This window comes from Ahaetulla prasina, chromosome 12 (assembly GCF_028640845.1).
Source record: "Ahaetulla prasina isolate Xishuangbanna chromosome 12, ASM2864084v1, whole genome shotgun sequence".
Taxonomy (NCBI): domain Eukaryota; kingdom Metazoa; phylum Chordata; class Lepidosauria; order Squamata; family Colubridae; genus Ahaetulla; species Ahaetulla prasina.
Window position 1 is genome coordinate 29,157,031 of NC_080550.1, and position 22,313 is coordinate 29,179,343.

At 44.0% G+C, this 22,313-nt stretch overlaps 2 protein-coding genes across 6 annotated transcripts in view; both read right to left on the reverse strand.

Annotated features, from left to right (window-relative positions):
- LDHD (lactate dehydrogenase D) overlaps positions 1 to 7,266 on the reverse strand; it is a 41,312-nt gene extending 34,046 nt beyond the window's left edge. For 2 of the 5 annotated variants that reach the window (XR_009151950.1, XM_058155431.1), the window contains exons 1-2: positions 6,958 to 7,265; positions 2,245 to 2,357 (exon numbers count right to left, since the gene is read on the reverse strand). Coding sequence is in view for 3 of the 5 variants with exons in the window: in XM_058155431.1 (XP_058011414.1) it covers positions 2,245 to 2,357; positions 6,958 to 7,017 (173 nt within the window). In the remaining 2 variants the exon portion in view is untranslated. Of the gene's footprint in view, positions 1 to 2,244; positions 2,358 to 6,957 lie in introns of all 5 variants that reach the window. The other 3 variants (XR_009151949.1, XM_058155429.1, XM_058155430.1) reach the window with 2 other exon arrangements.
- Positions 7,267 to 10,352: 3,086 nt separating this feature from the next.
- LOC131184301 (chymotrypsinogen 2-like) lies at positions 10,353 to 21,862 on the reverse strand. Its single transcript, XM_058155434.1, has 7 exons — positions 21,349 to 21,862; positions 19,144 to 19,247; positions 18,083 to 18,162; positions 15,812 to 15,890; positions 14,041 to 14,221; positions 11,853 to 11,986; positions 10,353 to 10,549 (listed from the first exon to the last, which is right to left on the reverse strand). The coding sequence occupies exons 1-7, from the start codon at positions 21,398 to 21,400 to the stop codon at positions 10,388 to 10,390; spliced, it is 792 nt and encodes a 263-aa protein (XP_058011417.1). The 5' UTR covers positions 21,401 to 21,862; the 3' UTR covers positions 10,353 to 10,387.
- Between the last annotated feature and the right edge of the window lie 451 nt (positions 21,863 to 22,313).

Genomic DNA, 22,313 nt, shown 5'->3' on the forward strand with positions numbered 1-22,313 from the left:
ACTGTGAGAGGGATCTTAGAGTCCTAGTGGACAACCATTTAGATATGAGCCAGCCGTGTGAAGCAGCTGCCAAAAAAGCCAACACAGTTCTGGGCTGCATAAACAAGATCATGTGAAGTGTTAATACCACACTCCAAGTGTGGTAAGGCCACACTTGGAATATGGCATCCAGTTTTGGTCGCCACAATGTAAAAAAAGATGTGGAGACTCTAGAAAGAGTGCAGAGAAGAGCAACAAAGATGATTAGGGGACTGGAGGCTAAAACATATGAAGAACGGTTGCAGGAACTGGGTAGGTCTAGTTTAATGAAAAGAAGGACTAGGGGAGACATGATAGCTGTGTTCCAATATCTCAGGGGTTGCCACAAAGAAGAGGGAGTCAAACTATTCTCCAAAGCACCTGAGGGTAGAACAAGAAGCAATGGGTGGAAACTAATCAAGGAGAGAAGCAATTTAGAACTAAGGAGAAATTTCCTGACAGTTAGAACAATCAATAAGTGGAACGACTTGCCTGAAGAAGTTACGAATGCTCCAACACTGGAAATTTTTAAGAAGATGTTAGATAACCATGTATCTGAAGCAGTGTAGGGTTTCCTGCCTAAGCAGGGGGTTGGACTAGAAGACCTCCAAGGTCCCTTCCAACTCTGTTATTCTAATTTCTAATAACTAATAACTTTTAAAAGGCTTTTGCAAAACAGCCAGCCCAGTGCTTCCCCCACCCTTTGGGGGACAGAGCAACAATTCTTCCAGGGACCCTAAAAGAAAAGGGCTCATCCAACATACAATTTGGGCTTTGAAAAGATCAAGAGATACAAGGAAAGCTCGCTTACTGAATGCCTTGTTTAGTGACCGTTCCAAGTTCCAAATGTTGTTTTAAATTGTATATATTTTGTTTTTATTTTGGCTGTACACCGCCCTGAGTCCTTCGGGAGAAGGGCGGTATAAAAATTTAATAAATAAAATAAATAAATAAGTATAGTTCTGTGAGCAATCCTCGCATTTCTGACCATCGTAGTGTACTCCCCCGTGGTAATGCAAGCGCCATTTGCATGTTTCACAACTGGCTTCCGCCAAACAGAATCAAGGGAGAAGCCGGCAGCAAAATTGTAAATTGTGGCCATGTGATGGCTCACTTAATGACCAGAGTGACTGATTTAATGACTGAAGTGAAAGTGAGGTCATACATGTTATTGAGGTCATATGCTTAGTGACCGCGGCACTTAGCAAAGAGAGTTACTGGTCGCAATTGTGGTCACTAAGCAAGGATTACCTATATCCATTGTTTTTATTCTCAGCCCTATCAGAGGAAATATAGCCCCAAATTATTTCAAAAGTCTGAGATTTCCCATTTCCTCAACATCCATGGGGGACCAAACAGTTAGTCCAGAATGCGGCTGCGCGGGTCATAGATGGAGCCCCCCGTGGCTCCCGCATAACACCCATCCTGCGCAGGCTGCACTGGCTACCTGTGGCCTTCCGGGTGCGCTTCAAGGTTTTGGTGACCACCTTTAAAGCGCTCCATGGCATAGGGCCGGGTTATCTACGGGACCGCCTACTGCGACCAGATACCTCTCACCGACCCGTGCGCTCTCACAGGGAGGGACTCCTCAGGGTGCCGTCAGCTAGGCAGTGTCGTCTGGCGGCCCAGGAAGGGCCTTCTCTGTGGGGGCTCCCACCCTCTGGAACGAACTCCCCCCAGGACTCCGTCAACTTCCAGATCTTCGGACCTTCCGTCGCGAGCTCAAGACTCATTTATTCATCTGTGCAGGACTGGCTTAGATTTTTAGATTTTTGAATTTAGAGGGGTTTTAAATTGATTTTAATATTTATATTTCTATTTTTAACAATTGGTATTATTAATTATTGGCATTAGAATAAGTCTTTTAATGATTATTTTAATTTGTATATTGATGTTTTTATATGCCTGTAAACCGCCCTGAGTCCTTTGGGAGATAGGGCGGTATATAAGTTTAAATAATAAATAAATAAATAAATAAATAAAACAGGAGACGCCAGATCTATGACTAGGATCTGTGACAGGGGTGTCAAATTCCATTTCATTGAGGGCTGCATCAGGGTTGTGTTTGACCTGGGGAGGGGCGGGAGGGGCGTGGACGGGACGGGTGGGTGTGTCCCTCTGCCAGTGATAACAGAGCTTGGGAGGGCATGTGTGGGTCCCCCAGGCCCCGTTTTTGGCCATCGCGTGCGGCACATTTTCTGGCCTCCCGATGTAGAAAAGACCTACCTGTGCATAGACTCGTCCTGCCCATGTTGCTCACGGACAACGGTGGCTGTGGACACATTGGGGCTCCCCACAATCGCTCTGAGGGAATTGAGGAAATCCTCTGTCAGCCACTCCTGGGGAAGGAAAGGAGGCCACTTGGAGATCATGACACAAAGATGGAAGCCAGAATTTGCTTGTGGCTGTCTCAACTGAAGTGGTGGCAAGTCTACGTTATATTTATTCCCTATGGGCACCTCTCCTTCCCAGCCATGGGTTCAGCAGACCCACAGAATCTTTATCCTTTCCTTTGGTTTTGTACCAATTTCCCCGAGGCACTAAAACAGACTCCAACCAATGGGAATTAAAAATTCCTAACAGTGAGGACAATTCACCAGCTTGCTTTCAAAATTGTGGGCGCTTCATCACACGGACGGTTTTTAAAGAAACGACTGGACAGTCACTTATCTGAAATGGTATAGGGTCTCCTGCTTGAGCAAGGGGCTGGACTAGAAGAGCTCCGAGGTCTTTAGCCTGGCTAGGTGGCTCAGTGGCTAAGATGCTGAGCTTGTTGATCAGAAAGGTCGGCTGCTAGACGGCTTGAATCCCTAGTACAGGTCTCCTGCATGAGCAGGGGGTTGGACTAGATGACCTCCAAGGTCCCTTTCAACTCTGTTACTGTTACTGTGCCTTCCAGCTTATTCTAATTCTAATTCTAATTCCTATTCTATTAATGTTCCTATTCCTATTCTATTCTATTCTTCTAAAGGGAAAGCCTCTGTCCAGTGGCGCTCAACTCCTGGCGTCTTTGTGGACCTCCCCTTACAATGTTCTTGGGAACCAGATGACTTTTCCGTTTCCAGGAACTCTCTAGTGGATTCCCATTCTAATATTAACCAGGCCTGGCCCTGCTTAGCTTTAGAGGTCAGACCACAGAAATAGCTTCAGTCCCAAATAAAACCCGGCAGCAACGCTTCTGATGGGGATCTCTAAGGCGTGTGTGTGTGTGTAGACAGGAGATCTAGTAGATCTCTACTTCTGATCAGCATCAGACACCCAGTTTGCTGGGCTCAGACTGTTACATGCTGGATCTCTTGTAGACCTAATCTTGTCTACACTGCAGCTGTACACTAGAACTGTGCAAAGATCTATTGTGACACCAAAATCTGGCTGGACAAAGAGAGAGAGAGGTGGCTTCTCCCCAACAGATCCTGCCCCCCAGCCCCCATCTGAATCAATTGAGAAGGTCCACTGAAGATCCCCACATACCAAAGCAGGATTTCCCTTCCCAGGAAGAATATCGGTCTAGAGGAACAGAGCATGCCCCTGTGCATGTACAGAGGGCTGTCTTGCTTAGCATGTCTTAGCATCTTGCTAACAACTTTGAGAAAGCAAAAGTGGGTGTTCTCTCTATGTGGGGGCTCCCCTCCTCCTCTTTCTCTGGAACCCCGCTCTTTTGGGAACTATTCAAAATCTTTTTTAAAACACCAGAGTTATTAAAAATGCAATTGTTAATATGGGTAGTCCTGGACTTACTGCCACTCATTTACTGATCCTTCAAAGCACTGAAAAAAGTCATTTACTTATAACTCACTTACAAACATCCCCACAGTCACGAATCAAAATTTGGGCACTTGGCATGAATTTAGGATGGTTGCAGCATCCCAGGTCTGACAAGCAAAGTCAATGGGGGAAGCTGGATCCGCTTAACAACTACATGATTCACTTAACAACAGCAGTTGTTCCAGTGATTTGCTTAACAACCATGGCAAAAAAAGAAAGGTTGAAATCAGGCATGGCTTGCTTAGCAATTACCTTGTTTACCAAGGGAAATTCTGCTCACAACTGTCATTCTAAGTAGCAACCTTTACCTATAATTGAATGTAGTTTTTGATTTATTGCATTCTGTATGTATGTATCTATTTATTTCTGCACTGGCTTGTCAGCAACTTCCCTAAGCGACTTACAGCTGAAGTGGCTTAAAAAAATCTTACAAACAACTACAGTACTGGCCAAAATTGTGGAAACCTTTTGGAAAAAGTGTATTCTTGAGGTTTGATGGCTAAAAACACCACTTTTTGGGGGTAGTTTTAAGATCCTATTCCACTGATGGAATGGCCTGGGAATAGCCCAGATAATAACCTTAACCCAATTGAAAATCTATGGAGCCAACTAAAGAAACTTGTTAGTCAGAAGTGACCCAGCAATAAAACCCAGTTGACAGAAGCAATCCTTCAATCTTGGTTTCACATGATAGCAGCTGCAGAACTCAAAGACTTGGTTCACTCCATGGGAAGACGTTGTAAAGCTGTAATTCATGCTAAAGGTTACCCAACTAAGTATTAACTGACATACTGATAACTTTTGTATATCTCCTTTTTTCTACGTGTTTCACTTTTCTTCTTTATACTGTAACTGCTATTATAATAGCAAATTCTTCATAAAAGTTATTGCATTACATCCTTGATTAAATTATCTTTCCATTGATATATCATTTTATGGTACTACTCCAAAAACAAGGTGGTGTTATTAGCCATCAAACCTCAAAAATACCCTTTTCCTAAAAGATTTCCACAAGTTTGGCCACTACTATAAATATGCAGTGGGCAGAAATCCACCTGGTGAAGCTTTGTGTTTTTCAAAGTAGCCTACTTTAAGATGAGCCAGACTTGCAGTACCCTGTGGGGTGGGGCATTCTGGGAGTTGAAGTCCACCCCTCTTAAAGTAGTTGGGTTGAAAAATCATGCTTCAGGACCTCAGTTTGTGGGGGGGGGGATTATTATCATCTTGGCGACTTCGTGCAATTGTGAAAAATAATCACAAACCACACTAAACGCCACCACACTTCGCACAACAGGCCAAGTCAAGACATAACTAATATTTAACATAACATAATTTAATATTTAACATAACATAATTCTCGGACCAACACTCTTCATACTATACATAAATGATCTCTGTTATCTCAAGTTATTGTGTTCTCTTTGCTGACGATGTTAAACTATTTAACATCACCAACAATACTACTACCCTTCAAAAAGACCTTGACTTTGTATCCGATTGGTCTAAAACTTGGCAACTCCAAATCTCAACCAGCAAATGCTCAGTCCTACATATTGGAAAAAAGAACCTAAACACTAAGTACAAGCTTAATGGACATTACCTTACGGATGACCCCCATCCTGTAAAAGACCTTGGAGTTTTCATATCAAATGATCTAAGTGCCAAAGCCCATTGCAACTACATAGCAAAAAAGGCTCTAAGAGTTGTAAACCTAATTTTGCATAGCTTCTTTTCCAAAAACTCTACACTACTAACCAGACATTTACAAAGACCCATTCTTGAATACAGCTCACCTGTCTGGAACCCATACCACATCTCAGACATTAATACAACTGAACGCGTCCAGAAATATTTTACAAGAAGAGTTCTCTGCTCCTCTGTAAACAACAAAATACCTTATACCTCCAGACCTGAAATCCTGGGATTAGAAAACTTAGAACTCCGCCGACTCAGACATGACCTGTGTTTAACACACAGAATCATCTATTGCAATGTCCTTCCTGTTAAAGACTACTTCAGCTTCAATTGCAATAATACAAGAGCAACCAATAGATTCAAACTTAATGTTAACCGCTTCAATCTTGATTGCAGAAAATATAACTTTTGTAACAGAGTTGTTAACGCTTGGAACACACTACCTGACTCTATAGTCTCTACTCAAAACCCCGAAAACTTCAACCAAAAACTGTCTGCTATTGACCTCACCCCATTCCTAAAAGGACTATAAGGGGCGTGCATAAGAGCACAAAAGTTCCTACTGTTCCTGTCCTATTGTTTCCTTTCATTATATGTGCTTATATGTAATGTTGTGACAAAATAAATAAATAAATAAAAATAAATAAATAACCTCATTAATGTCATCAGGACATGAGAAGCCTTACAAAACAACACCTTTCTCTATTCCAGGAATGGGCAACTCTAAAACTTGTGGACTTTTAACAGAGACATGGCTGGCTTGGGAATTCTGGAAGCTGAAGCCTACAGGTCTTAAAGCTGGCACGGCTGCCCACCCTTGCTCTAATATCTAAGGGTGGGCAACTGGGGCCCTTTAATGACTTGTGTACTTCAACTCCCAGAATTCCTGAGCCAGCCAGGAATTCTGCTCTAAGCCAAACTAACTTCTACCTCTAAACCAGGGGTCTCCAATCTTGGTCCCTTTAAGACTTGTGGACTTCAACTCCCAGAGTCCCTCAGCCAGCAAAGCAAAGCTGGTTGAGGAACTCTGGGAGTTGAAGTCCACAAGTCTTAAAGGGACCAAGGTTGGAGACCCCTGCTCTAAACTTTATTTCATTTTTTATTTATTTTATTTTGCCACAACAATATATGTAGGTATCATACAATAAGCACATATATGAGTAAATATAAGGAGGTATAAGCATATATATATATATATATATATATATATATATTCGACACCCCCCCCCCCAAATAATTGGTTTTTGCACGGGGGGGGGGAGCCAAGAAAAGAGGCAAGAACCCGGCTCAGGTAGGGAGTAGGCAGGGAAGCGAGCGAGGAGCAGGAAAAGCTAGCAGAGCAGCAGCTGACCCGCGCAAGCTTTCTCCGTGCAAGGGGTGCAACCGTCGTCGTCCCCCCCCGCCCCGCGGTCCCTGGAGGCCCCCCACCCCCTCCCGAGAGGGACGGTGCCCGGCCACCCTTCCCCGCCACCCGCGTACCTTGGCGGGCGCTGCCGAGAAGCGCCTGGCCGCGCAGCCAACAGCGCGCCCCAGAGCCATGGCTGTCCGCGGGGCGCGCCGGAGGAGGGCGGCAGGAAGGCGGTGCAGCCCGGCTGCGGCTTAAGGAGGACCGGGAGCTGGAAGGCGGATCTCCGCGCGAGCCCCGCGCGCTGCCTGGCCTGGCTTCGCCACGCAAAACAAGCTGTTTGCCGCGTGCAACCGTTGCATTGCACGCATTGCTCAAAAGCAGCCAGGCCACCGGCGGTAAATCCGGAGACTTTGCAGAAGCGCCTTTCTTTTCTCCGCCATTGGCTTTCCTCCCCTTCCCCACTCCACCCCCCACCCCCAGGGAAGCGCGCTTGCACATCCCATAAACCTATAACTGCCTAAAAGTCTCTATAGATTCTCAGTCATGCAGGTCCTGGTTGTCCCAAAGGGGTTTTTTCAGGAGGCAACTGGACTTTCTGGGTTTTCTTTGAAGACGTTTCGCTTCTCATCCAAGAAGCTTCTTCAGCTCTGAAGAAGCTTCTTGGATGGTGAATGGAAGGTGACCCTGAGGACACAGATAAACCTCCAAGTGGCCTCAATGACTCTCTAAAAGGATGCCAATGACCAGCTGTCTACAAGGAATATAAATTCTTCTATTCTATGCGTTGTAAATGTTGTACCTTGATGAAGGTATCTTTTCTTTTATGTACACTGAGAGCATATGCACCAAGACAAATTCCTTGTGTGTCCAATCACACCTGGCCACTAAAAAATTCTATTCTATTCTATTCTATTCTATTCTATTCTATTCTATTCTATTCCCCACCATCCAGTCAGAGCTGAAGAAGCTTCTTGGATGAGAAGCGAAACGTCTTCAAAGAAAAACAAGAAAGTCCAGTTGCCTCTTGAAAAAAAGCACCTTTGGGATATAACTGCCTAGTTGAGGAAAGTATTACTTTGTTTGACAAAATGAATCCACCTTTTCCCCAAAGCACCCAAAGGCCAGATAAGGAATGATGGATGGAAACTGAACAAGGAGAGATTCAACCTGGAAAGGAGGAGAAATTTTCTGACAGTGAGAACCATCAACCCATGGAACAGAAGTTGCCTTCAGAACTTGTGGGAGCTTCATCACTGAAGGTTTTCAAGAAGAGACTGCACTGCCATCTGTCAGAAATGGTGTAGGGTCTCCTGCTTGGACGGGGGTTAGACTAGATGATCTGCAAGATCCCTTCCAACCACTGGTGAAATCTGAACTGGTTTACTACCAAATGCGAGATGTGTGCGCGCAGTGCACGCCAAAAAGGAGGCATGTGGTAAGTAGAACAGTGTGCAGGGGTGATCAACTGTGGTGTGCGATCTTTCTTTTACTTTTAAAAACATTTTTTTTTACAATCTATTTGGACAAAGAGGTTGTAGAAAAAATGCTTTTGGAAGTTAAAAAAAAGCCTCTGACGATCAGGCAACTCAGCTGGGATCGTCAGAGCCTTTTTTTTACCTTTTAAAAGCACTTTTTACAACCTATTTGGCTGAATAGGTTGTAAAAAATGCTTTTAAAAGAAAAAAAAAGCCCTGACGATTGCTTGGCTCAGCCAGGCATGAGGGGGGGAGAGTGGGGCAGAGATTTTTGCTACCAGTTCTCCGGACCACCCGCCACCATAGTTACTGGATTGGCCAATCCGGTCCGGTCACCCCTGCCTCCAACTCTGTTAATCTGTATCTGTATACACTCATTTAGACTAGAAGTGGCATGATAGATGCCTTCCAGCACTCAGAGAAGAGGGGATTGATTTATTCTATAAAGCACCTGAGGGCAGGACAAGAAGTAAAGGGTGGAAGATGATTAAAGAGTGATCCAACCCAGGAGGAATTTCTTGACAGAACTATTAAGCAGTGGAGCAGCTATTGTGGGTGCTCCATTGCTGGAGGTTGTCAAAAACAGACTGTTCTAAGAGATTTTTGAATGTGGGTGCATATAGGTCAGTGTTTCTCAACCTTAGCAGCTTGAAGGTGTATGGACTTCAACTCCCAGAATTCCCCAGCCAGCAAGGAAATGACTCGATGAATGGAACAGCCCAACTTAAATCAGAGAGCAATGAAATTTCAGCCGCAGAATTGTAGTCAGTGCTGCTGAAGAACCATATCTGGACTGCCTGATGTTTGTAAACTGGAGGAGAAGAAATGTTCAGCATTGCTAGTTTTATCACCCTCGTTATTAATGGGTCCCCCTCCACTCAATATGGCCCATTAAAATTCAATAAATACTGGACATTTTACTGCCTTTTCTTTGAAGTGCCAGTTAACTTGGGTTATTGCTATTGCTGTTGCTTGACATAGTGTAAGCCGCCCTGAGTCTTCGGAGAAGGGCGGGATATAAATGCAAATTTTAAAAAAAATTCAAATTAAAAAAAAACTTGGGTTGATACTTTCCTTGCAAGCAGGAGTTGGTTTTTCTGCACATTCTGTGTCTGCAGAAGACACACACACACACACACAGTTCTCCAAGGTAATAAAGTAATTATTAACTTCCTTGCCCTTTGTTATATACTCTTTGAAGTCTTTGAAGCAAATCCACAATTTGTTTCGAAAGGTGATTGGAAAGGAAAAAGAAATGTTGCAGTTCCTTAATCATGTGGTTTCAAACTGGACTTCAATTCCCCAGAATTTCCCCAGCCAAGCTTTCTGGGGATTGAAGTCCACATATCTTCAAGCCAGCCTTGAGAAACAATGGACTAGACTAGAGTAACTCTTCTTTCTTGGTAAGACTCATTCACTTTTGCCTATCTTGGCGCAGTGTTTCATATCTATAAAATGATACAGAAAATCAGAGTTGGAAGGAACCTTGGAGGTGGTCTAGTCCCAACCCCCTGCTCAAGCAGGAGACCCTATAGCACTTCAGACAAATGGCTGTCCAGTCTCTTAAAAGCCTCCAGTGATCCATCAACCCATCCCATTAATTAACTGTTCTTATTATCACCGCAGTCTTTCTTTTCACTAGACTAGACATATCCAATTCCTGCAACCGTTCTTTGTGTGTTTTAGCCTCCAGCTCCCTGATCATCTTGGTTGCTCTTCTCTGTACTTTGTCCAGAGTCTCAACATCTTTTTTTATATTGTGACCAGAACTGGATGTGGTATTCCAAGCGTGGTCTTACCAAGGCCTTATAATTATCATAATATATTATATAATATATAATTATATTGTAAGGTTTTATAATTATCTGCATTTTTGAACCGCACCCACACGTTCTACGAAATGCCTCGTCCCAATGGAGCTGCACCTATTTAATAGACACCACATTCTGATTAATAGTGGAATCCCAAGAACCTGTTCAAGAATCCTGCTGCAACTCTGAGACACTGTATGGAATGCCGGGGGGGGGAAAAGAACAATGCAAAATGTCCGCTGCTGCTTTTATTGATGTTCCATCACTGAGGAGTGTTAGTTATTAGCAAGGGTGGATTCAATGAAGGGCAGAAGTTCTGTAACGCGGGCATAGACCCCCGGGCTGGAGGGAGAGCAGGTGCTACTGCCCCAGGAGACGATCCCAACCAGAGTCCAAGCTCCATTCTTCTGGCAGACCAGAGGACCACCAGAATCACCCTGCAGGAGAAACCAGAGAAGAAGGTTGGTGGCTGCTTGAATGTTTGGTTGGATGGGACTTTGGAGGAGGTCACAAGGGGCAGATCTTCAAGGATGGAGACATTGGCCTTGAACAGGTCTTTGCTTCCCAAAACCAAAGCAGAATGGCCAGGGAAGGCCAACTCCAGGGACAAACAAGGACCAGAAAAGACCTGGAGACCCTTATTATACAAATTCATTTACTCTATGAAGATGGTGAGAATTTAATAATGACTTAATAACAGAGTTGGAAGGGATTGTGTAGGTCATCTAGTCTAACCCCCACCCACCCACCGCCCAAGCAGGAGGCCCTACACCATTTCTGACAGATGCCAGTCCAGTCTCTTTTTGAAAGCTTCCAATGATGAAGCTTCCACAACTTCTGAAGGCAACTTCTGTTCCATGGGTTGATTGCTCTCACTATCAGAAAATTTCTCATTTCCAGGTTGAATTTCTCCTTGTTCAGTTTCTATCCATTGTTCCTTGTCTGGCCTTCAGGTGCCTTGGAAAATAGCTTGACTCCTTCCTCTCTGTGGCATCCCCCCAAATATTGGAAGACTATTATCTTGTCTCCCCTGGTCCTTCTCTTCACTAGACTAGCCATGCCCAGTTCCTGTAACAATTCTTCATATGTTTTAGCCTCCAGTCCTCTAATCATCTTGGTTGCTGTTCTCTGCTCTTTTTCTAGAGTCTCAACAACTTTTTTATAGCATGGTGACCAAAACTAGATGCAGTACTCTAGGTGTGGTCTTACTAAAGTTTTGTAGAGTGGTATTAGTACCTCACTTGATCTTGACTGTATCCCTCTGTTAATGCAGTTTAGGATTGCATTGGCTTTTTTGGCTGTCGCCCGCACACTGCTAGCTCATGTTTAGCTGGTTGTCCACTAAGACTCCAAGATCCCTTTTATGGTTGCTGCCTGGTTTCACCCAGTCTGTATGTGTCCTTTTGGTTTTTCTTGCCTAAGTGTAGGACTTTACTTTTCTCTAATTCTCTGAATTTCATTTTGTTAGATTTTGTTAAACAGGGCCCAGTGTTTGAGTCTGTCAAGATCCATCTGGATGTTGAGCCTATCCCCCCACGATGTAACAATGCTTGTGTGGAAGTTCACCAAGTGGGGGACATGAAGTTAGCAAGACAGAACTAAGGAAATGAGAAAAATCTATGTGGAGTAAAGATGGTTTTGTAACTTAAAACCTGCTTCAGAGGGAGGAACAGGAATTCTAGGAAAATACACAACTACCGCTAGAAATTACCGACAGAGATGATCTGAAAAAAGCCATACCATGCATGAAGATGCCCCTGCAGCCCCAGCACAGACCATGACGTCAGCGATGCGGTTGCCCCAAAATTTCTTGCACTCTTGATTGGTCAGCAGAGGAAGAGCCACCTGTTGCAATTTGTTGGGCGAGACCTTGTCTGAAATAGATCAAACACACAAAAATGAGACAAGACACCCTCATATTTATCTCTGACTCTTGGCTTGAGGATAAATCCATGCAGACTTCTCAGTTTTAAAACCCTTGAAATAAGGCTCTCTTTTGTTCCAGTCTTGATGGACTTCGTAGCAGTATGGGTTCTCGTGTGAAACGGAGCTTGCTGGCTTCTAGCTTTCGTCCATCAATGGAAAAAAAATCAAGTTTTGGAAGTTGCATAGAAACAGCAGCATTTACTTTTCAAAGAAAGACAGAAGTTGGAAGTTGGGCTTTTAAAAAGTTTGCTTTGGAGAAATTAAATAATAAACAAAGTACCAGAAAAGTATAATAAAGGGAATATATATTTAATATTACATGTTTTGACAGCAGCAAGAATTGTATTTGCACAGTATTGAAAAAATGAGATAACACCTACAGGAGAAGATCTAATTTTAAAAAAATTAGTTTGATTGACATTAAAGATAAAAAGAAGATACAGAGTATTTTCGAACATGGGACTTGTTTTACAGATGGTTGGATAATAGAGATAGGAATTAGGAGCGGGAAAAGTATTATTATATAAGCAAAATGATCCAGACAATACGCTGTTCACTAAGCACCTATGTATGTAAAATGAACATGCATAAATAAATTATTTTAAAAAATTAATAAAGAATTCAGGGAGAAATTAGTAAGCAATGTATGTTGAGAGAAAGTGTAAATATTAATGATAGTCAGCTTATATTAAAACTCTATAGGGGTTTTCTTCTCTATAGTAGAATAGAAAACTGCTGGTTAATTGATTGACTACATGGCATCAGGGCATTGTTCACTGTGAGCAACCACATATAATAATCCTCAATTTGCAACCTGCCGTTTAGCAATTATTCAAAATTATGACAGACCTCCCTAGAGGTTTTTAGGACCTGGTTCCAAGGTTCCAACATCTGCCCCCTCACAGTTACACAACCGCCATGTCAAGCACTTGGCAACCAATAGCACTTAGACTTATCTACTGCTTCACAGTGCTTTGCAGCCCTCTCTAAGCGGTTTTACAGAGCCAGCCTCTTGCCCCCAACAATCTGGGTCCTCATATTACCGACCCTGGAAGGATGGAAGGCTGAGTCAACCTTGAGCTGGTGAGGATTGAACTCCTAGCAATCAGCAGAGTCCGCCTGCAATACTGCATTCTGATCACTGCGCCACCAGGGTTCTATTTACTGCCATTATTTACATACAGCTTCTATTTACTGCCGTTTGCTGTGTCCCACAGTTATGCAAAGCATTTTATGATGTTTTTGCCAAAACCCAGGAATTTACTTCCTGTTTTCAACAAAACTAGGCCATATTAAACAATTGGGTCATTTAACCATTGTGATGTTCACTTAACGACTGCTGCGAAAAAGGTGGTAAAATTGTAAGTCGAAAACTGCTTGTAGACAGACTTTATCCATACTGATCTGTCCAAAACCTGGCTAATTGCAAGAACAATAACAGATTAACAAAACAGAATAACAGAGTTGGAAGGACCCTTGGAGGTCTTCTAGTCCAACCCCCTGCTCGAGCAGGAAACCTTAAACCATTTCAGGCAAATGGTTGTCCAATCTCTTCTTCCTTCAACCTTCCACTGTTGGAGCATTCATAACTTCTGGAGGCAAGTTCCACTGATTAATTGTTCTCACTGGAGATTTCTCCTTAGTTCTAGGTTGCTTCTCCCCCTGATTAGTTTCCACCCGTTGCTTCTTGTCCTGCCTTCAGGTGCTTTGGAGAATAGTTTGACTCCCTGCTATCATGTCACCCCTGGTCCTTCTGTTCATTAGGACTAGGAGTGACATGATAACAGTGTTCCAATACTTGAGGGGCTGCCCCAAAAAAGAGGGGGGTCAACCTACTGTATTCTCCACAGCAGCTGAAGGCAGGACAAGAAGCAACGTAGTGGAAACTAATCAAAGAGAGAAGCCGTCGAGATAAATAAAATAACCCAGATTTCTGTTCATCAGATCGTCTCTTCCTGTCTCTTTTCCTGCCTATCCCCAAGAAACAGAGTCCCCGTTTTACCAGTATGATGCAGGTAGCCCCATCCACTGGTGACGCAGGTCATCCCACCAGGGAAAGCGTCGGTGGCTTTTGGCAAACACACAGGAGATACTCGAGCCGTCAGCCGGGCTGGGGTGGCCAGCTTGAGCAACATGATGTCATTTCGGATGGTGAACATGTTGTACCGGGGGTTTTTGAAAACCTGACCGAGGAAAGAAAGAAAAAGGTTTAGTTAAAGCCAAGAGAAAGCTGGGATCACCTCTTGGAAATGGCTCCTGTGGCAACAATTCCATAAACGGTAAAGTCTGTCTGGATTCCCATGGATTACATGGAGACATCTCTGCGTTGTCTTGATGGTTGGTTGGTTGGTTGATTTATTATTTATTGGAATTTGTGAAAAATAAGAACAAGACTAAGAGAATACAATGACAGGGGCGATAGGCACGTTAATGCACAGATGCATGTCCCCTCTACTGACCACTTAAGTATGAAGTAAGGTCCACGGAAGTCAATTTGTGACTGAAACTGTGAAAATTTGTAGCTGAGACAACTGGATCACGGAGGGCATTCCAGACTTTGACAACTCTATTACAGAAATCGTATTTTTTAGTCAAGTTTGGAACGATTTACACTGAGTTGTTCGCGCGCATATTACTGTGATTAAAACAGAAAAAGTCATTTACAGGTAAAACATTACTATGTATAATTTTATATGCAATACCTAGGTTTGAGCACAAGTGACGCAGGTCTAAGTTATCCAAACTGAGAATTTCGAGCCCAGTAGCATAAGGAATTTTATTGTGTACAGAAGAGTGCAAGACTTGTCTCATGAAATACTTCTGAACCCACTTAATTATACTGATGTCAGATATATGGTGGGGATTCCAAACAGTTGAACAATACTCTAACATTGGTCTAGCATAAGTTTTATAAGCTCTAATTAGCAATACAATGTTTCCAGGAAAAAAGCTTCATAAAATTAAGTTTACAAATCTTAATGCTTTTTATTTTATTTTTATTTTATTTTATTTATGTGCCCCCCATCTTGCCCAGAGACAATTCTGGGCAGCTTACAAACATTAAAACTAGTATGCATTAAAATAATAATTGTAATAGCTACCATTAAAAGTTGGGGACGAGGGGAACAAGAAGTACACAAATAGAGGCGGGGTCTTTCCTAATCCAGTGGCCCCTTCCAGAAGGCTGCAGCCCAATGGGGGGGGGGGCAGAGCTAGGTCTTCTTCAAAGGTAACTTTTCAAACTCCCAATATATTTTATAGAGCTGGGTTTCTCTAATCCCACAATCCAAATACTAACCGAGTCTGAACCTGCTTCGCTTTTTACATCATCCAAAAGTTGGCTAGCTGTGGCCATCAACCTGGATTGCCTCCTAATGAAGTTCCACTCCTGATGACTTCATGAACATCTCCAGAAGTGGTGGGCCATTTTGTTTCTTCTAGGTTGTTTTAACCTCCCAGTCTAATCAACAGCCTAATTTCTTCCCATGTAGTGACAAAGCTCTTTTTTTTTTTTTTTTTTTTGTTTGTCACAACATTATATACAGGAACATATATTGAAAGGAAACAATAGGACAGGAACGGTAGGCACTTTTGTGCACTTATGCACGCCCCTCTTTCTTACAACCCATGAATTCATGAAGCCACCTATTCAGGCTGGGCCCCCAAAAACCTAGTTTAGCACCCTTGTTGTGGTGCTCATTCTGCAAGGCTGTGCAAACTGATGGGCATTTTTGTCCCTTCCCATGCTTCCATGTCACAGTTGTCCTCCTCACCTTGGCTATCTTGATGACTTGAATGTCTTCCTCTGGAGTACTTTTGTCAAATGCACCCAGCACCACCAAGTGGCTTGTCCTGGCACAGAAGTGGAAAATTAGGGGAAAAGATACCCATTAATTAATTAAGAATCCCCTATGCAGGTGGATAAGATCAAGGAAGCAGGAACTAGGCAGATTTCATCTGGAATAAATACCAAATAACCATCAAATGCAGTGTTTTTCAACCTTGGCAACTTTTAAGATGTGTAGACCAACCCCCATTCTGGGAGTAGATGTCCACACGTCTTAAAAGTTGCCAAGGTTGAAAAACACTGGTCTAAAGACACTGGTCTGAAGCCACTTATATCCCCAGCCCCAACTACGGTACTAGGGGTCAATGTCCATCACATTTTAGCCATTCTGGAACTGGCACAGTTTAGCCTTTATTTTAGCTCATCTTTAACCAACAAGTAAAATGCTTACAGAACAATTTTCCTGCCCTCCGTCCTTGTATATCACTCTGGAAATGGAAAACCAGGGCAGATATGCCCACAGGAACTGTGGGGGCTTTGAAAGTATGCTGGAGGTGCTCTCAGCAACGAGAGTGTGAGCAGCCATGAAAAACACCCACTTACTAAGAAACTAGGGAGCGAAATGGCTGTGTGCTTTAGGATGGTTGCAGCCATCGCTGTGGGTCGTCGGTTTTAATTCTGGGCAAATAAATAATGTTAAGTACTCAATTTTAATATCAAATACAAGATGAGAAGAGTTAGAAAAGACCTTGGAGGTCTTCTAGTACAACCCCTTGCTCAAGACCCTATATACTATCTGGGCAAATGATTGTCCACTCTATTTTTGAAAACTTCTGGTAGTGGAGCATCAAAACTTCCAGAGATAAGCTGGTCTACTGATTAACTGTTCTCACTGACAGCAAATTTCTCATTAATTCTAGGTTGAATCTTCCATCCATTAATTTTTGTCCTGCTCTCAGGTGCTTTGGAGAATAGGTTGACCCAGTGGTAAAATCCTCCATGGATTGCCACTGGTTCGCTCCCCGCATATGCACAGTGCGTGCCAAAAGCTCACTGTGCGTGTGCATGCACAATGTACAACAAAAGTGCACTGTGCGCACATGCTTCGTGCAGAAAAAGAAGGCTTAAGGTAAGTAAAACAGTGAGGGGGAGGGAACAGCTGTGCCACACGATTTAGCTTCACTAGAAAATAGAATTTTCTGCTTTCTAGCAAACATAAACTGTGCAGCACAGCTGATTGTCAGAAATACCAGTTTTTATCACTACCGGTTCACCCAAACTGGTGCTAACTGGTAACATTTCACCCCTGGGTTGACCCCTTCTCCCGTGTGACAGCCCCGCAAATCTTGGAAGACTGCTATCATGTCACCCCTTCTCTTAATTAGACTAGACATACCCAATTTCTGCAATTGTTCATTGTATGTTTTAGCCTCCAGTCCCCTAATCATCTTGGTCAGGGGTGTCAAACTTGATTTCATTGAGGGCCACATCAGGGTTGCTTTTTACCTCAGGGGTGGGGGTGGGGCGTGGCCAGGGTGGGCGTGGCCAGCTTGATGTCGCTCATGTCAGGGACACCTGTGGTGGCCCAAGCGCTCTGCCAGCGAAAACAGGCTCCCAGGCTCCGTTTTCGATTGCAGTGGCTTCCTGGAATCCTCTGCCAGTGAAAACGGAGCTCGGGAGAGCCACACGTGGCCCTCACGAGCTCAGTTTTTGGCTGCAACAGCCTCCTGCAACCTTCTGCGAGCGAAAATGGAGCTCCATTTTTGCTGGCAAGAGGCATCATGGGTTAGTTCTTTGCTGTTTCCAGGGCGGCTCCGCAGGCCAGATCGAAGCACCTTGCGAGCTGGAGCCGGGCCCCAGGCCTTGAGTTTGACACCCCTGGTCTTGGTTATTCTTCTCTGCACTCTTTCTAGAGTCACAACATCTTTTTTTTTATTATTGTGGTGACCAAAATTGGATGGAATATTCCAAGTGTGGATCATTAAGAGTCTTAATGATTTCCTAAGAATAGCGGTTGAGGCCCATGCGCAACACAGAAGTTTTTGATAAAGTGAAAATTAAGCTTAAGTGAAAAGATAGCCACATGCCAGCTTCCCATTTCCAATTAAGAAATTGTTGTCTAGGATACTCTTTCTCAAGGGCCTTGTGGTCTATGACCTCTACATTGTTGACCCCAAAGCCTAGAAAGGATCTAGTTCCTCAAAAATTTGAACCCCAGAATCTCTCTGGTTAGATCTTCCATGAGCACCATTCTTACCTTACATTGCAGTGGGCAGCAGTAACCACCCAATTCTCATTGATCAGAGAACCTCCACAGAAATGGAAGCCAGTGTTGTCCTGTGGAATGGAGGAGATTGAGTGGACCGTGAGAAAAAGGTCCTGAGATGCTCAGCTTCTCAACTCACCAGCTCTCTGGGCTGTAGACCAAAATTGTCCTGACCCCACTGATCCTTCCCACGTTTGCCACCTGTCCTGATGACCACAATTGTAATAAGAGTTCTCTTCCCCATCACTTTAGATCAACCGTAGCAACTTTAAGATGGGTGGACTTCAACTCCCAGAATTCCCCAACCAGCAAGGCTGGGAGTTGAAGTCCACCCATCTTAAAGTTGCCAAGGTTGAGACATTTTGTTTTAGGTCATTGCATCTGCTGCATCTTATTCCATCAGAAGTTCTCACCTGGCACCAAAAGGTACATCATTTTCTGACTCTCCACCCAATGCAATAGCAATAGCACTTAAACTTATATACTGCTTCATAATGCTTTCCAGCCCTCTCTAAGCGATTTACAGAGTCAGCCTATTGCCCCCAACAATCTGGATCCTCATTTTACTGACTTTGGAACAATGGAAGGCTGAGTCCACCTTGAGCCAATCAGGATCGAACTGCTTGCAGTCGGCAGAGTTAGCCTGCAATACTGCATTCTAATTAGTGCACACCATGAATGGAGGGAGGGAGGGAGGGAGGGAGGGAGGGAAGGAAGGAAGGAAGGAAGGAAGGAAGGAAGGAAGGAAGGAAGGAAGGAAGGAAGGAATAGCACTTAGTCTTATATACCGCTCACAGTGGTTTCCAGCTCTCTCTAAGCAGTTGACAGAGTCAGCCTCTTGCCCCCAACAATCTGGGTCCTCATTTTACCCACCTCAGAAGGATGGAAGGCTGAGCCAGCCTAGAGCCTGGTGAGACCCAAACTGCCAAACTATTGGCAGCCGGCAGTCAGCAGAAGTAACCTGCATGACTGCATTCTAACCCTTGCGCCACCACCAACTCATTTCGTCTTCCAAATTTCCCGGCAAAGCAAAGCAGGTGCTGCATTCTTACCTGCAGGGAGACCTGCCAAGGCCATGAACCGGGCACGGCATCTTCCCCATTGACTATCCGGGCATAGCCACTGATTGAAGGAGTGATGGTGGGGACACCACAACCTGGCAATGAATCAGAACATTAATTCCAAAGAAGAACTTTGACCTGGGAAGGGAAAGATCACCTGACCAAAGACATTTTGAAGCTTCAGTGTTGCCATATTGGGGCTAAGGGACAGGGGAATAGAGATAGTTGGGATTTTGTAAGTCAAAACAAAATACTTTCTCCTGGGAACCAAGGACATTCTCACACCTGGTCGGAGAGAAGAGGAGTGACGTTACCAGGCAACCTGATTGGAGCATGTAACTGATTGTTTGGGGAAGGGAAAAACTTTTACTTTTAATTAGGTGAAAACCGTGGGAACCTTTAGAGTCGGTTTTCATCAGAACTGTGCCAATATGATATATCCAATAAAACTATCCTTTAAGGAATCTATTGGCCTCGGAGTTTTGTTTGCTACGCGATTATTACTTGGAACTCTGACACTGTTATTGTCAAGGGTAGACCTACAGGGGTGAAATGTTACCGGTTTGGGCTGATTTGCCCAAACCCGTAGTAAAAGATTCTACTGGTTCATCGAACCGGTAGTAAAAAAAGTTTAAAAAAAAAAGTGCCGAAGATCAGCTGAGCAATGCGCAATGGTTGGAACTTTTTTTTTTTTTTACTTTTTAAAGCATTTTAAACTACCGGTTCCAAAGAACCAGTAGTAAAAAAAATGCTTAAAAAGTTTTAAAAAAAGTTCCAATGATCGCGGGTCGCTCAGCTGATTGTTTGGAACTTTTTTTTTTTTTACTTTTTAAGCATTTTTTACTGTCGGTTCTCCAGAAGTATGCTTAGTGCGCATGCGCAGCCAGCAAACCGGTTCAGATTTCACCACTGGGATAGAGCCCACGATTTACTTTCCATACTGGAGGCCGGTTGTGTAGTGAACACAGCACTTGCAAACAAGAAAAAATCCAGTGGGATCTTCCGTATCCAGAAAGCGTCCAGTTCAGCAGTTAAAAAAGCAGAAATTTAAGCTGGGCTCTTGTGGCTGGATAATGCAGGTGGCATCTCAGGTCAATGCTAATAGCTGAAAAGGACATAACTGATGGAAGCCCAGTGGCCAGCCCCTGGATTTTAGTTGAGTGGTGTCTAGTTTTGCAGGCTCAATGGTTAAGATGCTGAGTCTTGGACCGTTAAAGGTCTATAGTTTAGCAGTTTGAGACCCGAGTGCCACGAGATGGTGTGAGCTCCCGTCAAGTGTCCCAGCTGCTGCCAACCTAGCAGTTCAAAAGCATGTACATGCAAGTAGACAAATAGGTACTGCATACAGGTAGTCCTAAACTTATGACCACAACTGAGACCAAAATTTATGTTAAGTGAGACATTTGTTAAGTGATTTTTGCCCCATTTTATGACTTCTCGCCACAGTTATTAAGTGAATCACTGCAATTGTCAAATTAGTAACAGGGTTGTTAAATGAATCTGGTTTCCCCATTGACTCTGCTTGTCAGAAGGTCCCAAAAGGGGATCACGTGACCCCAGGACACTGCGACCGTCATAAATATGAATCAGTGGCCAAGCATCCAAATGTAAATCACATGTCCACGGGAATGCTGCAATGGTCATAAGTGTGAAAAACGGCCATAAAGTCCAGGGGTGAAATGCTCCTGGTTTGGCTGAACCAATAGCGATGGCGGCAGGTGGTTCGGAGAACTGGTAGCGATGGCAGCGCAAGGCTCCGCCCACCTGCCCGGTTGTCGTTACTTCCTGGATTTAACCAGGAAGTAACCTGTTTTTTACCCTCTGCACATGCGCAGAAGGGTTTGCACATGTGCGGAGGGTCCAAGCGTGCACGCAATGCATGCACTTCCGAACTGGTTGGGAAAGTAAGTAGATTTCATCCCTGCATAAGTCCCTTTTTTCAGTGCCGTTGTAACTTTGAACAGTCATTAAATGAAGTATTGCAAGTTGAGAACTACCTGTCAAACCTTCAGGGACACCTGTACCTTTGTGTTTAGTTTGGTTGAAGGCCATGAATTCAGAGTCCTTTTCAGAGATGTCAAAGGGAGCTTCCAGCCTCTTACCTCCCCTCAGGGACCCGTTTCTTACCTCCATAGAGAAACGTATGTTGGGTCTCCTTCCCAACTACAAAGGGCAAGAGCAAGCTTAGATACTCACCATTGGCGGCACCCAGGAGAGCCAAGCAGGAGAGCAGCCAGACCAGACCCATCTTGCTTCTTGAAGGAACTAGGAGGTGGGTGAGAGCCGTGCATCCTTATATCAGGAGCAGGGGTGGACCTGTGGCAGAGAAGAGGGTGTGTTCAGGCTGGTTTCCCACCATCTTATCGCTTGAAGACCTTGAAGATAAGCTCAGCTCCTGCAAGTCAGCCCAGGTGGGTGGACGGGCAAGGGGCCAGGTGGCATGGCAAGAAATGGCCATAGGAGGTGGCTGTCTGTGAGGCAGAAGGCTTCTGCTGAAAGCCTCACCCTTCAAGCTTGCAACCCATTGACCTGTGTTCGAATGGAGCCCTCTTCAGAACAGATCAGATCAGATTAACAGAGTTGGAAGGGACCTTGTAGGTCATCTAGTCCAGCCCCCTGCCCAAGCAGGAGACCCTACACCATTTCTGACAGATGACAGTCCAGTCTTTTCTTGAAAGCTTCCAGTGATGAAGCTCCCACAACTTCTGAAGAGAACTTCTGTTCCATTGGTTGATTGTTCTCTGTCAGGAAATTTCTCCTCATTTCTAGGTTGAATCTCTCCTTGGTCAGTTTCCATCCATTATTCCTTGTCTGGCCTTCAGGTGCTTTGGAAAATAGCTTGACCCCCTTCCTCCTCTCTGGGGCAGCCCCTCAAGTATTGGAACATTGGCTCTGTCAGCCCTGCAAGATAAACTAAGCTTGATTACCGAAGACACCCAACCTTCGCGAGCGACTTTAGCTATAAAATAATAGGAACAGAATCTTGCAAGTCTGAATGCACGTCTCCCCCCTTTTCTTTTCTCTTTGCGAGAACTTGGGAGGGTCTTGACTGAGATTGACCACAGAGAGGCTGCAACGGTCATAAAGTGTGAAAACTGGTCATAAGTCACTTTTTTTAGTAACTTTGAAGTAGTAATGGGTTTCAATTTAGTTTGCTACTG

Excerpts from the sequence above, each read along its gene's own strand:
- LOC131184301 (XM_058155434.1), bottom strand. The coding sequence starts at position 21,400 with ATGGGTCTGGTCTGGCTGCTCTCCTGCTTGGCTCTCCTGGGTGCCGCC. Across the intron at positions 19,248-21,348 it reads TCTCCTGGGTGCCGCCAATG|GTTGTGGTGTCCCCACCATC; the intron begins GTGAGTATCTAA and ends ATTCATTGCCAG. Across the intron at positions 18,163-19,143 it reads CTTGGCAGGTCTCCCTGCAG|GACAACACTGGCTTCCATTT; the intron begins GTAAGAATGCAG and ends TCCATTCCACAG.